The sequence below is a fragment of the Peromyscus leucopus genome, chromosome 3 (genome assembly GCF_004664715.2).
Source record: "Peromyscus leucopus breed LL Stock chromosome 3, UCI_PerLeu_2.1, whole genome shotgun sequence".
Taxonomy (NCBI): Eukaryota; Metazoa; Chordata; class Mammalia; order Rodentia; family Cricetidae; genus Peromyscus; species Peromyscus leucopus.
The window spans coordinates 19,891,388-19,905,528 of NC_051065.1; the positions used below are offsets into that span (position 1 = coordinate 19,891,388).

The 14,141-nt window shown below is 43.8% G+C and overlaps 1 protein-coding gene across 2 annotated transcripts in view; it reads left to right on the plus strand.

Annotated features, from left to right (window-relative positions):
- The window catches only part of Slc25a13 (solute carrier family 25 member 13), a 180,164-nt gene that overhangs the window by 36,007 nt on the left and 130,016 nt on the right, over positions 1–14,141 (plus strand). For both annotated transcript variants that reach the window (XM_028869835.2, XM_028869837.2), the window contains exon 3: positions 1,759–1,901. In XM_028869835.2, the coding sequence (XP_028725668.1) occupies positions 1,759–1,901 (143 nt within the window). The remainder of the gene's footprint in view (positions 1–1,758; positions 1,902–14,141) is intronic.

Here is a 14,141-nt window from a genome sequence, read left to right on the forward strand (position 1 = left end):
TCTCTCCAGCCCTAAGAAAAGAATTTTTAAAATAGCCAAAACAGGGACCCCTGAAGTGGCTCAGCAGGTAAAGGTGCTTGCCACTAACCCTGATAACCTGAGCTCCACCTCCAGGGCCCACACAGTCCTGAGTCCTAGACTGCTCAAATACCTCACTCAAATTCTAACAGTGGGCCTCCCTGAGTTCTGTTGGAAAGGAGACATCTGCAAGTCACCCTCTGGTCTTCGCATGGGCGCCATGGTATGTGCATATACATATATGCATAATACATACATAAATGTAATAAACCAGCCAAACCAAAAATGTACTTATATGTTGTGGGCATTGTTCACAATTTATTTAATTTTTATCTCATTTTATCTCATTGAACTCGTTTGTTCAGCCAAACGGAGCGGGTAGTATTATTATACCCATTTTGCAGAGGAAGCATCAGAGCCCAGGAAACTTATTTGACTGTCAAGACTTGGAGATGGTAGCAGGCGCAGTCCCACATTGCAGGACTACGAAGTCTGCTTGCACCTCTTTACATTGTGCCCATCCTTACTCTGGCTGCTGGTGTGGTTCGAATCACCTAGTAAGCCCTGCTCTCAGGTATCTTGTCTTCCTCTTCCTTTGCTCTTTTATCTTGGGAATCGGAAGATCTGCTGCTGCTCCACAAGGATGCCATATCCTCATGTTTATTCTCAGCATTTCCCAAAACATGGGTGTCCCCAGGGACCAGACATAGCCAAGTCCCCCTTGCCTAAGCTGGACCGAGTCCTGGAAGAACACCCTGGAGGAGAATCTGGTGCCAGCAAGTCCCTGTGTAATGTTGAGTAAGACGACATTAAGGAGGGCAGCAGTTTAAACCTGCGTCCAGTGTCATGGAAGATGCTGTGTGGCTCCAGGGTAGTGTTTCAGTTCAGTTTGTCATCTTCTCTCAGACTGTGGGCCTCCCTGAGTTCTGTTGGAAGACGAACCTGGGACTGTTAGAATTTGAGTGAGTTATTTGAGCAGTCTAGGACTCAGGAATTGGGAAAACCCCAAGCCATCTGGGACTCCATGAAGAGGGTGGGGGTGGGGGTGGGGAGAAACTTCTATGAAGTGCTTATGGGAGCAAAATAAAGAAGATATATCTGACCGGCTAAAGTAGAAAGGCAGGGCTGGGAGTCCCTGGTTAGAAGTTTGGTGGCTCAGGCTGGCTAAGCTTCCGTTTTGTTTTGGTGTTGGCACTGAGGTGGGGCTTGGTTTCCTTACGTAGAGTGCAAGGTGTAGGAGCTGCCTTTCACAGCAGCCTCCCCAAAAGAGGATTTAATACTTCACAATTGATCCCACTTTAGAAAGGACATGTCATTAAGCGCACATGCTGGGAACCCTGGCCCTTGGGAGATTGAGATAGGGAGATCTTGAGTTTGAGGCTACCTGGGCTTCATAGCGAGACCCTGTAGGGCATTATTTCATGTCTGCTAGTAGCTTTCCCTTTCCCCAAGTCATGACAATTTACATTGTTATCAAACATTGCTAGATGTCCTCGTGTGCAGGGGCGGGGCTGGGGGACACTGTGAGAGCTACTGATGACCATAAACTTTGACTATTTAAAATCTTTCTTTGAAGTGGTGGATGACAACTGCCTTTTGAAGATGGTATTAACCTATGTGATTTTATCTTTTGAATGTTTGTGGCCTGTTCAGTATTGAGTGCATGACTATATACTTTTAAGAATCAGATGTATTGGATAACATTTCTTTCCCCTTACCCTCCTTTTTTTTTTTTAACAGTATGCGAGCATTGAAAAAAACGGTGAATTTTTTATGTCTCCCAATGACTTTGTCACTCGGTATTTGAATATTTTTGGAGAAAGCCAGCCCAACCCAAAGACTGTGGAACTTTTAAGTGGTGTGGTGGATCAAACCAAAGATGGGTATGTGTACTTCTAATTATCTTCCTAAGTCTTCTCTTCAAGCTAGCTTTCTTTTGCTTAATAATAAAGAACTCACTAAATGGATGCATCCTATCTAGCTCCAAAAATGTTTTTCTATCTATATTAATCCATTATTTTAGAAATGATATTCTTAATATTCCTTCAAGAATCATTTCAGAGTTGGTGATTGCATGTTTGGAAGATGTGTTTCTAGCTGCATGGGACTGTTGTAGCTGATGAGGTGGTGTGAACATACATGAGTGTATGTTTTATATTTCAAGGTTGCTATAAAATTACAAACTTCAACATGACTCTATGGACATAACTTCTATCATCTTTCCCTTTCTTCAAATTGTCTTTAAAATTTCACATGTAGTTAAATGGTATAGAAATGGGAGACAGAAAAATGTGATGACTCCAAGTCTCAGGGAAGCAAGCCTTTGCCTGGCAGAGACGAGACTCCATTGTGTAGTCCTGAGCAGGCGCTCGGCAGGACGCCCTCTGCCTTGTCCCCACCACCTTGTGGTTCCTCTGGAATTGGTATATCTTGGCCTATTTGATGGAGGAACCTTGGGACTGGTGTAATTAAATATATTGACATGGAAAAGTTACTTTGTGTCATCTGGGTGGACCGAAATTCCATCACAAGTGTCTCTGAAGATGGGGCCAGAGGGACATTTGACACAGGGACCTGGTGTCATATGTGACTGCAGAGGCTGGTCTGAGTCCTGCATCCATAACCAGGAGTGCCTGCAGCCACCCACATGCGCATGAATCTAGGATGGAGTTGCTAGAGTTTCTGGAGAGAGGTCCTGTCTGGCCTTGCTGACACCTTCTTTAGGACTTCTGGGTTGTCGAATTGTAATAGAATATATTACTGCTGTGCTCAGTCTTCCAATTTGTTGTAAAATTTGTTTTATTTATTTTTAATTGACAAATATTTATCGTATACAGTATGTTTTGAAGTACACACTCATTGCAGAATGGACCAATCTTCATGGTTAACATATTTATCACACTAAGTTCTTGTTTTGTTTTTGTATTCAGAACATTTCAAACTCCCTTAGCTATTTTCAAGTTTACATGTGTTTTTATTAAACGTAGCCCCACAGTGTCCAAGACTGTCTTTTGAAAAATATTTGGTTCTCTGAACGTAAGTCCCCTTAATACTTCCTCCTTCATGCCTGCCTGGTGTGATCACCATTCTACTCTCTGCTTTCATGGATTCTGTTGTTTTAAGATTCTGCTTACAGGTAAGAACATGTGCCCTTTGTTTTCCATGCCTGGCTTATTTCACTTGATGTTGTATCTTCCAGGTTCATCCACATTGCCACATGTGACAGAGTTCCTTTTTCAAGGTTGAGTACTATTCCATTAGGTGTTTATGGTGCATTCTTAATTCACTCATCCATTGATAGATGCTTGAGTTGACATCCTCATCTGGCCTGTTTTGACTCCTGTTGTAGTGAGCATGGGAGGACAGGCATTTCTTTAATCCATTGACCTTTTCCTGTATTGTAATCAACTACAGCAGTTCTTTTCTCTGGGGAATTAGAAAGCCTATAGTTGTAAAGAATTTTTGTTGGTCAATGACCAGTTTTATCTATGAAAAACATCCCTTTCTTCTTCCAATGATACCTTGTGGCTCACCCAGTGATCACTAAGGAGTGACTCCTGGTAGCAAGTGCCTCCGTCTAAGCTGGGATTGGAGTCGGCAACAGAGTTAAATGCCTGTGGTCAGCATGGCCTTCTCATCTTAACATCTCCGGCTTGCTGAAGCTCACTTGTTTCTAAGCTAGAGATTCATGAGTTGCTGACTTGGTCAGCTGTGGGTGCTGAGAGCCTCTCCCTGGGGCTCTGTCTAGCAGCTGAGTGGTGGCTCTGATACTCGTGTGTGGGAAGAACATGTGTTCGCCATCTCAGAGATCCTCTTTTCTTGTTTTGACATGGTTTTGTTTTATAGTTGATGCTGCCCTCAAACTCAGCAATCATCTGAGATGACAGGAGTGTGTCATCAGACCCTGCCGAACTGTATTTCCCATCTTTCTTTCTTGAAGCATGACCGGTGGGCTGGCCTGGTGTTGGTGGTCCGGGTCTGGGCCGAGTATTTTCAGATTTTTGGTTTCTTATTCAAGAAATTTAAACAAAAGCTCCCACAGAGATTGCAAAGTAGTGAAGAAACTTTATTTAAAGCAAAGCAGTAAAAATGATCAGAATAACCGGATGGTGGTGGCACAAACCTTTAATCCCAGCACTCGAGAGGCAGAGGAAGCAGATGGATTTCTGTGAGGTTGAGGCTAACCTGGTACAGAGCAAGTTTCAGGACAGCCAGGAATGTTATACAGAGAAACCTTGTCCCAGACAACACCCCCGCCCCCCCCCCCCAAAAAAAAAAAGATAGAATATACTTCAAGAGAGCAGCAGTCCTCAAGAATGTAGATACTCAAGGGCCCTGATTATTGTTTGAGACTTCTTTTTATTGGGTTCAATAGGAGAAGGAGCTGGACTATTAAGGGGTGTTAGTAAGTGTGGTTTTCTGTTTCTTTCTTTTTTTTTTTTTTTTTGGTTTTTTGAGACAGGGTTTCTCTGTGTAGCTTTGCGCCTTTCCTGGAACTCACTTTGGATACCAGACTGGCCACGAACTCACAGAGATCCACCTGTCTCTGCCTCCCAAGTGCTGGGATTAAAGGCGTGCGCCACCACCACCCAGCTTGCGCCACCACCACCCAGCTTGCGCCACCCCCGCCCAGCTGGCTTTCTGTTTCAGTTGATGGATTACATCACATTTTTCTACTGCACATGTCCTCTTCCCATAATACATCTGATTTTAATCATATGTGTGTCCGATCATGCATAGGCATAAGATGGTAAATAGGGGATTCGAAAAGTTCACTTGAGGACAGAGTATTGCCTTACTGCTTATGCTCCCCAAACCAGTCTAGAGTGGATCAAACTTTCATTCTTTTATGCGGATACATTGGGAATATATTTGAATAGAAACTAAGGTTGGTTGTGTCTCGGGGAGAAGAAACTTACTCCCTTATCCTGAGAGGTGTATGGCTACCCTGATGCGGTAAGTGCATTTGTTAGGTGAGGGGTGTGTGTGCACAGTAAATGCAGGAGAAGGAACTATCTGCCATGTCCACTATTAGAAGAGGAGGCTGTTAATAATTCAAATTAATTAGAGGCCCTGAGTAACCACACTGGTCCCTGTGCTTCCTTGCCTCAGGTTGGTTTGCTTTGCTTTGGCTTTTGAGTCAGAGTTTTGCTAGCCCAGTTTGGCTGATATTTTCTATGTAGTTCAGCTTAGACCTTCTAATGATGGGCTTAATCAATGTGCAGAGTTAGTCTGAGAAATACAAGCAAATACATGTGAACTGATAGGAAAAGATTTCTCTGCACTATCCCCATGGGCTTTAGCTAATTCCATCCTCAGAATCTTAAAAAAAAAGATTTTTAGGTATAGTTTTATGTGTATGAGTGTTCTGTCTGTATTTATATGTGTGAACCACATTCATGCTTAGTCATGGTGCCAAGAAGTGAGAAGCAGACAGCAGTTCTTGTGAATGTGTTAGGAACTGAACCGGAGACCTCTGCAAGAGTGTTGTTGATTGTTTACTCGTTTACTCTTTTGGGGGCATGCCACCCAGCTCCCAGATAAATCACACATGGAGGCTTATTCTTACTTATAAATGCCCAGTATTAGCTGGGCTTGTTTCTTGCTGATTTTTCTTAAATTAACCCATCTACTATTGGCCTCTGGGCTTTTTCCTTTTCTTACTTCTGTATACCTTACCTTCATTCTTACTCTCTGGCTGCTTGTGTGGCTGTGTGGATGGCCCCTAGCATCCTCCTCTCCTTGTTCTCTTGCTCCTTCTTCTTTTCCTCCCAGATTTCTCCTTCTATTTATGCTCTCTGCCCGCCAGCCCCGCCTATCCTTTCTCCTGTCTTGCTACTGGCCTTTCAGCTCTTTATTAGACCATCAGGTGTTTTAGACAGGCAAAGTAACACAGCTTCACAGAGTGAAACAAATGCAACATAAAAGAATGCAACACATCTTTGCATCATTAAAACAAATGTTCCATGGCAGAAACAAATGTAACACACCTTAAAATAATATTCCACAACACAAGAACAACCAGTACTCTTAAATGCTGAACAACTCTCCAGTCCCATCAGGGTCTTTCTAAGACAGATCCAGAGGATTATTTGTTGTAGCACAAGGAAGAGCCCTGCATGAGAGACATGGTGTGAGAGACAGTAATACAAGGTTCATTTCCACCGAGAGGTCAGGAAAGACATCCCATGAGTAACGTGTGGGTTGTAGGAGTCATAGGTCTAGAACAGAGAACAGAACATTTGGGGCAGAAGGAATAGGCCCCCCAAGAGGCCCTGCAATTCTGAGATGTGAGTCTAGCATGTCTGGGGTACAGTAGTGCGAGGCTTGGTGGGAGAGATAGGCCCTGTCTAGACCATGTAAGGACTCATTCTTAAGGGTGAGGATGAGAACATTTATCTCAAGCTGTGGAGAGCCACCCGAGGCTGGTTTGAATCAGGAAGTTGGCATGGTTTCCTGTGGGGCAGCATAATTCCTATTGATATTCTTTGTGTTTAGATTTTCCTTTGTTCTACTGTCTTAATCGATTTAAGGATGGATTTAATCAATTTCTGAAGGTCCTTGAGGGAGATGAAAAAAGATTTTGAATGCCTGGGGGTAGAAGCCTCTGGTTTGGGGGCTTCCTGAATGAGGGGGCTTGCCTCACATCTGAGGGGGGGGGACGAGATGAATTTCGGGATTTCTCAGGGCCCAGATTCCCATAGAAGTAAGCCATGTAACTGAGCAGTGTGAATGATCTACCAGCTGTTGAATGTGTATGGGTTCTGATGTGTCTTTTAGGTTTGGTGGTGACTGTAGCTTCCAATTAGGATGGAAGCTATGCTGTGTGTATCATCTAAGTATAATTTTCATCTATAGCTCATACCTTTTATCTACTAAGAACCAGGTGGAAATCTTATGTTGGTCCACATGAGCTTTGCAAACACATTTGTTTGTTTTTAATAATTATCTCATGAGAGCAAGCTAAGACCAAAAAACTTTGTGACTAAGTGGGGCTACGATGAGCTGGGGTTGAGTGTTTAGCTGGCTTCCTGCAACATATACTGAACCCTGCCTATTAGGGGACTCAGGTGGCTGGAATATCTCATTGACTTGCTAGGATCGCATCTAAGTTTTCCATAGACAGTTGTCCCTCCATGGTCCTGGCAGATTGGTTTCAGGACCTTCACAGGATCCTGCCAAGGTCTGCACATGCCCAGGTGCCTTCTATAAAGTGCTGTGGTTCTTACATCTAACCTATCATGTTTTCCACAGTGCCTTAAATCATCATGAGATGACTTAATAGCTAACACAATATAATGCTATGCAAATAGTTTTCTCATATTGTTTAGTTTCAAGAAAGTCCCTGTTCAGTACCGATGCATTTCTTTTTTTGAGTATTTCCTAGCTATAATAGTTGGTTAAATGTTTAGATTTAGGGCCCATCGACACAGAAGGTCACCTGTACATGCCTTCCACCTTGGGTATAGAACTGTTTGCACTGTGAGAAGATGTGTTCTGTGAGAACAGACTTGGGGAGTGTTGGATAACCTGTTGTCCGTGATGGGATTAAAGGTATAGGCTACCTCCTTGTCAGCCCCTACTCCATTTTCTTGAGCTGAGAGGATAATCAACACACACAAGTAAATCCTTTCTGGTCAGAGAACAAAGATTCGGTCCTGGGACAGGACTGCTGCCCGAGGAATGGAGGGGTGCCAGAACAGGTAGAAAATGGTTTTTGGACATGTGGCCTGTGCAGTGTCTTCTGCTTTTCCATTCTTCATTTCTTCCTTCTTTTTTTTTCTTCCTTTATTAAGAAAATGTTTTACTCATTTTACATACCAACCACAGATCCCCCTCTCTTCCCTCCTCCTGCTTACCCCCCAGCCTCCTCCCTCAACACCCCCCCCATTCCCTCCTCCAAAAAGGATAAGGCCTCCCATGGGGAGTCAGCAGAGCCGGGTACATTCAGTTGAGGCGGGACCAAGCCCCTCCCCCTGCATTAAGGCTGAGCAAGGTGTCCCACCTAGGCACGGGGCTCCAGAAAGCCAGCTCATGCACCAGGGATCGATCCTGATCCCACTGTCCCTTAAGCAGACCAAGCTACACAACTGTCTTGCTTATGCAGAGGGCCTAGTCCAGTTTCATGGAGGCTCTACAGCTGTTGGTCTAAAGTTTATGAGTTCCCATAATTTAGTTTAGTTGTCACTGTAGATTTCCCCATCATGATCTTGACTCCCCTTGCTCACAGGATCCCTCTTCTCTCTCTTTGACTGGACTCCTGGAGCTTGGCCTGGTGCTTGGCTGTGGATCTCTGCATCTGCTTCCACCAGTTACTGGATGAAGGCTCTATGATGACAGTTAGGGTATTCACCAATCTAATTACCAGGGTAAGACAGCTCAGGCACCCTCTCCACTATTGCTAGTAGTCTAAGCTGGGGTCATCCTTGGGGATTCTTGGGAACTTCCCTAGCACCAGGTTTCTCCCTGTCTCCATGATGTCTCCCTCTATCACAGTATCTTTTTCATTGCTCTCCCACTCTGTCCCTGTTCCAGCTCATCCATCCCGTTCCCTCATGTTCTCATCCCCTGTCCACTAACCGTCCATCCCCCTCACCCCCAGTTTTTCTCAAGAGAGCTCATTTATTTCCCCTTTCTAGGGTCATCCGTGCATCCCTGTTAGTTAGGGTCCTCCTGGTTAGTTAGCTTCTCTGGAGCTCAGCACTTCTTTCTTAGTGAGGAAAATACAGCCTTTTAAATCCTTCCCAGGGTGAAGGAGGATGTAATCGTGTTGATGATAAAATCATTTTTATATACCTGTTTTCACTTTGTGAGGCTGTGGTGAAGAAATCCAGGCCTTGGCCACATGCTGGGAGTTAATGAGGTTTACAATTGGCAGTGCTTAAAGAGTATTAGGGTAATGTATTTAAACATCAGCTGCTCACAGGCTGAACTGCTCAGCATTGCAGAGTTCAGTCCCCATTGGTACGGGAGGCCTTTCTGTCTGCTAATGAGGGACGTTTTCCACACTCTGACGGTGGACATGCATGCATTTCAGGTAAACACCTGAAATTCATAATCTACAGAATTAGGCAAAGGCATCTCTTTAATTAAAAAAAAAAAGCCTTGATAATAATCATCACCAGTCAAACCGGGGAGCTTAAATGTTCTTCGTAGTCATCAGACTCCCAAATTAATCTACCAAAACAAAAGGCCTCATTAGCGCTCTCATTGAATCAGTGTTATTTTCTTTCTCTTTCTGTGGAGGTCTGATTAACCCCCTTTCTTTTTGCATTACTCACTCCATGTTTAATATTTGATGTCTGAAATCATAGGGGGTGCATGCAATGTGGTGGCTAGACGCTGTCTACAAGCTGTAAATTAAAAAGGATTTTTAAAAAGGTTGGTATTATGTTGCTGATGCATTTGAAAATCTTCAGGAATGTCAGATGCCTGGGTCTTATTTTTCTTTTTGATTCCAGAAAGTGTTGATTAATGACTAGGTACTGATTTCACATCTCATTCATATGTACCTACAGTGCCCCTCCCCCACTCCTCCTCCTCCTCACCCAAGCCCTCTTTGGGAGAGTTTTGCTGAAAGGGCAAAGTAAGAAATGGCCATATCTAGAGGGGAAAGGGAAGTCACAAGAAGCTCTTTTTGCACATGGGCTGCTAACAAAAGGCCGTACTGACGGGCAGGACTCTGGAGAGTGGAGCAAATCCATCCTGTAGGTAGGAAAGCGAAGACATTTTGGTCTAGACTAGGAGATTGGCTTCTTGTAATGATGTGGAGAGTTCTAGAACAACAGTGTAGCCTGTGTCCCCCTGGAAGAAGCCCCATGATCTTTTCAAGAGCCCAGGAGGTGAGAACTGTTCCTGTAGAGATGTGAAGCGCAGCCCACTCTTCTTCTGACGCTGGTGATGCTGAACAGGTGTCTCTAAGGCTGAGGATGGTGAAATTGCTAGTGTTGCCCCCCAGTGTTGGTGTCCGCAGATTCATGCTGAAACCCGACCCACAGCTGCGAATCTAAGAGGTGGGGCTGTGGGGAAGTGGTTACAGGGGCTAGGCCTCCTGGGTGGGGTTAGTGATCTTATGAGGGAGACTTGGGAACCTGTTCACACCTCCCTGCCTCTGCAGAAGACACAGAAGGTAGTGTCTTTGTGGAACAGGTCTCCACCAGACACTAAATCTCCTGGCGTCCCTTCATCTTCCGGAATGGGGAGACAAACGTTTCTGTTGTTCATAACTTTGTTGTAGCAGTCTGAATGGACTAAAGCAGATGCCAAGCCAGAGAGTGTCCGTTCTCTTCCTTATCCCACCGTAACCACAGCGATAATATTTTCGCTTAATATTTTTTCCTCCAAGAAGGAATTTTTGTTTTAGAATAATTAAATTTTTTCATGTGACAACTTCCAGATATTAAAGACTTTCCTAATGTTACTGGTAATAGCATTAATGAAAGTAGCCTTTTAAATGTGGTAATAAAATGTCCCCGATGTTTGGAAGATCTACATAGGGGGACAGTCTATTCAGTTTTCTGAAAGGGCCATCAAAACCCTTTCTTTCCTTATTTCCAGCCTATAGTCCTTCATATTCTTCAAATAGAACATATCCTTCCCCACAGACCGAATGCAGTGGTTTTCCGCTGAGATGTTAAAAGAATTTTTAGAATTAAATATGCTCTTTTCACTAATTCCTTTGTTTAAAAATATAGATATTTTTCAAACAAATATTTATATTACCATGTAATATATCCATTATCAACCTGTGGGTTGCTCCCTTTGGGTTCGAATGACCCTTTTACAGGGTCATGTAACATCTTTGGAAAACACTGATACTGTTATGATAATCCTTATAAATAAAAGCTCTCTGGAGTCCAAGCAATTTATAGACTGCTAAGGGGGTCCCTGGACCCAGAGATTTGATGATTGCTGAGCTAGGAAAAAAATGGAAAGGAAGGTAGAGTCTAGAGTGCTGGACTGAAGACTTGGTCATGGGTGAGGTTTAGAAAGAAGTTTACTTACGATTTCATTGATTTTTTTGTTGTTCTTTTTTGGAAATAGATGAGTGGGAGGTATAGACTGAGGTGTTGGCTGTTTGCGGAGAGAGCCATCTTGACTAGGATTAGCAAGACTGGACAGAACCCCTCTGAGGGCCGGCCCACTTCAGCGTTACCACAGAACTGAACCCAAGATCTGGTAGTGTATGTGTTAGCTGCCTCTTTCATCGCTGTGACAGAAGCATCTTAGAGGAGGAAGGACTTATTTAGGTTTGTGTTTCAGGAGACAGCATCTATTTGGCAGGGAGGGTATGGTAACTGGCCATCTCTTTGCTTTGTACCGTCTGTGGGGACAGGAGCTCCAGGCACAGCTTGTTCAGAAGTTGATGGATCATCATGCAAAAAGCTGGGACCAGATCAGAAGTGGATGCCATCTTCAAGGCTGGCCAAGTGACTCACTTAAGCTTGGTAGTCTGTCCACAATCCCTAAGGTTCCATGACCTTCCAAGTTAGCATCACCAGCTGGTGACAAACCTATGGGAAAAATCCCACCTTCAAAAAGCACAGTAGAGCTGTGTGTTTGCCTTAAATTTCAGCTGCTCCAGCCCTGGCATGGGATAAGAAAGATTAAGTGTAGCAAGAGTTGAGGTCTCACCATTAAGAATCCAGAGTAGGGGGCAGACCATACAGGTATGGGACACACAGGAAACAATTATAGTATAGTACATATTTTCTGCTTTTTTGTTTTGTTTTGGTTTTTTTTTGCCGGGGGCAGGGGTAGTGCTGGTCATTGAACACAGGGCCTTGTGGATGCTAAGCAAACACTCCATCACAGAACGATACTCCCAGGTAGATTTTTTTCTGTAAGGGGCAAAGAGAGGGATGCTGGAGTCAGAGCAATGAGAAGTAATACAAAGGTGTGGGCTTAATGAATTGTGTGGAATCAGCCCCCTCTTTTACAACCTGGATGCTCTTGAGCAGGGAGAAGTGGGAAATATGTAGACAGAAAGAGATACCTAGATGACAAGAGGAAAAACAGAACCACAGGATAGCCTCGGGAGGGCCTGGGTCAAAACCCACCAGCCCACAACTTTATCCAAAAGAGCTTTTTATAACAATGCCAACAGGTGAGGCAAAAAGACCTCTCCCGGCTAGATACAACCTAGGTAGACCCTTCCAAACACCTGGTACCCAGGCCCGTGGCCCAATCATCCTTTTATGCAGTCCTGCTGGGTAAAGCCACTAGGAAGCCTCAGAGGGCTCCAACATCAATGTGGATGGAAGCTACTGAAGTTGGGGCACAAGGGAGAGCGCAGGAAAACTAAAGGACAATGGCCCCAAAGCATAGAAGCATGAAATTAAGAATGAGGAGCTATTGGTATGTTGAAAGCCTAGTTGTGACCATGGAGTGAACGGCTAGGAAGGATGAGGGAAGAGATCCTAGCAAAAGGGAAGTTAATGTAACTGGGAAGCCTTGGTGTGCGAAGCACCTGAGATACAATAGTATATTGCAACTATTTTGATTTGAAGGATAAATATATTAAACATTTTGAGGATTAAGGGAGGAGTGGAGTTGGAGACAGTGCCAGCCTGGCACCTAAAAAGATGGGTGGAAAGGGAACTGAGTGTGATGAGGTGTTAGAAAGCCAGGAAGGGTACCAACTTTCATAATGTGATGTGAATATTCCTCTGGACCAAACATAATTAAATCTCAATACAACATTTTAAAAGAAAGGAGATCAAACATAACCACTGCTATATAAAGCTCACCACAAATCTGTTTCTCTACCAGTGTTAGTATCAGAACAGGATGAGACAGTTGCTTCAGTTAAAACAATGTAAATCTGTGAGGAAATTCTGAAGCAAAACCGATCTGGTTTGCATGTGTCCCCCAAGGCCCCTCTTGGAAATGTATCCCCAAGGCAACAGCACTGAGCAGTGGGTCTTGAAGCATGGGGCTCTCCATGGGCTGATGATGCTAGCATGGGAAGGCGCTCTCTATGAAACCCTGTGACTGGCCTTCTTTTCCTCATTGGAGTGATGCCCTGTGGTGTTTTAGGATGCAGCAAGAAGCCTGGAACAAATGGCAGCGCCTTGGTCTGGAGCGCCCCGCTGCTGTTTGTAGTTGGCCCAGTGCTGGAGCAGCGCAGAAGGGAAAAACCATTAGGGGATTTAGTGCTTAGTAACTTTCCCTTTGGTAATCGTCCGTGAGTCACTTCCCAGAATGCACTGTACACATCGGGATTTCTGAAAGCTGTTGAGGTTAAGACTTGAATTGCAATCTAATACAAAAGTTTTGAGGTCATCTGCTTAAAGTGTAAAAAGGCAAGAGTTGAGAGATCTTCATGCCTCAGCCCCCCAAGGGTTGGGGCTTCAGGAGTCTATTCCCCTGCTAGTCTCTTAATCGTTTTCATGAGCAGTTCTATGGGAAGCTTATCGGGGAAGTGGGTTGCCATTAACTTTGAATGACTTACGACCTTTCCAGTGAGTGAGAGAGTGGGGGTGAGTTTCCAGTTCATACTAATATTTCTAATTCACAGGTGAATTAAACTGATGAGATTAAATTCAAAGCATTTTTGTTTCTTTGGTTTTCTGGGTCTTTTTCATTGGAAATCCTAGTTGCCAGCAGCATTCACTTGATTGCATCTTTGAGTTATGCAGATGTTCGAAATCATAAACACCTGTATTGTTTCTAACAATTAGATATTGAGTGAAGATTAAGGTTTCTTTTCAGCTGTTTGTACTTAGACTGTATTCCATGAAATATATACGGTTAAAATACCACATTCTAGAGGATTTGAGGTAATCCGCTGCTGTGTGTGACTTTGCCACTGACTTGATACAAGGTTAGGTTCATTTATTTCAGTTTGTTTTCAATTTTTAGGCATTGCTTTTCTTTTTTTGCCTTTGGATTTAATTGCATTTTGCATATGTAAAACATATGTTTCCAAAGTCCAGACTGTAACATGGAAGGTAGGTGTGCAGGGAAGCCTGGCCACGTCTCTTCTCCGTGTGCCTTCCTCTCTGGAGTCGCTCTTTCACCCTCAGTCTTGGGTGTCTCCTTCCATAAAATATTTCTCCTCCTCAATAAGTGACTTGGTATTAATATTCATGTTCATGCTGGCTTCTTATTCATATGGAACA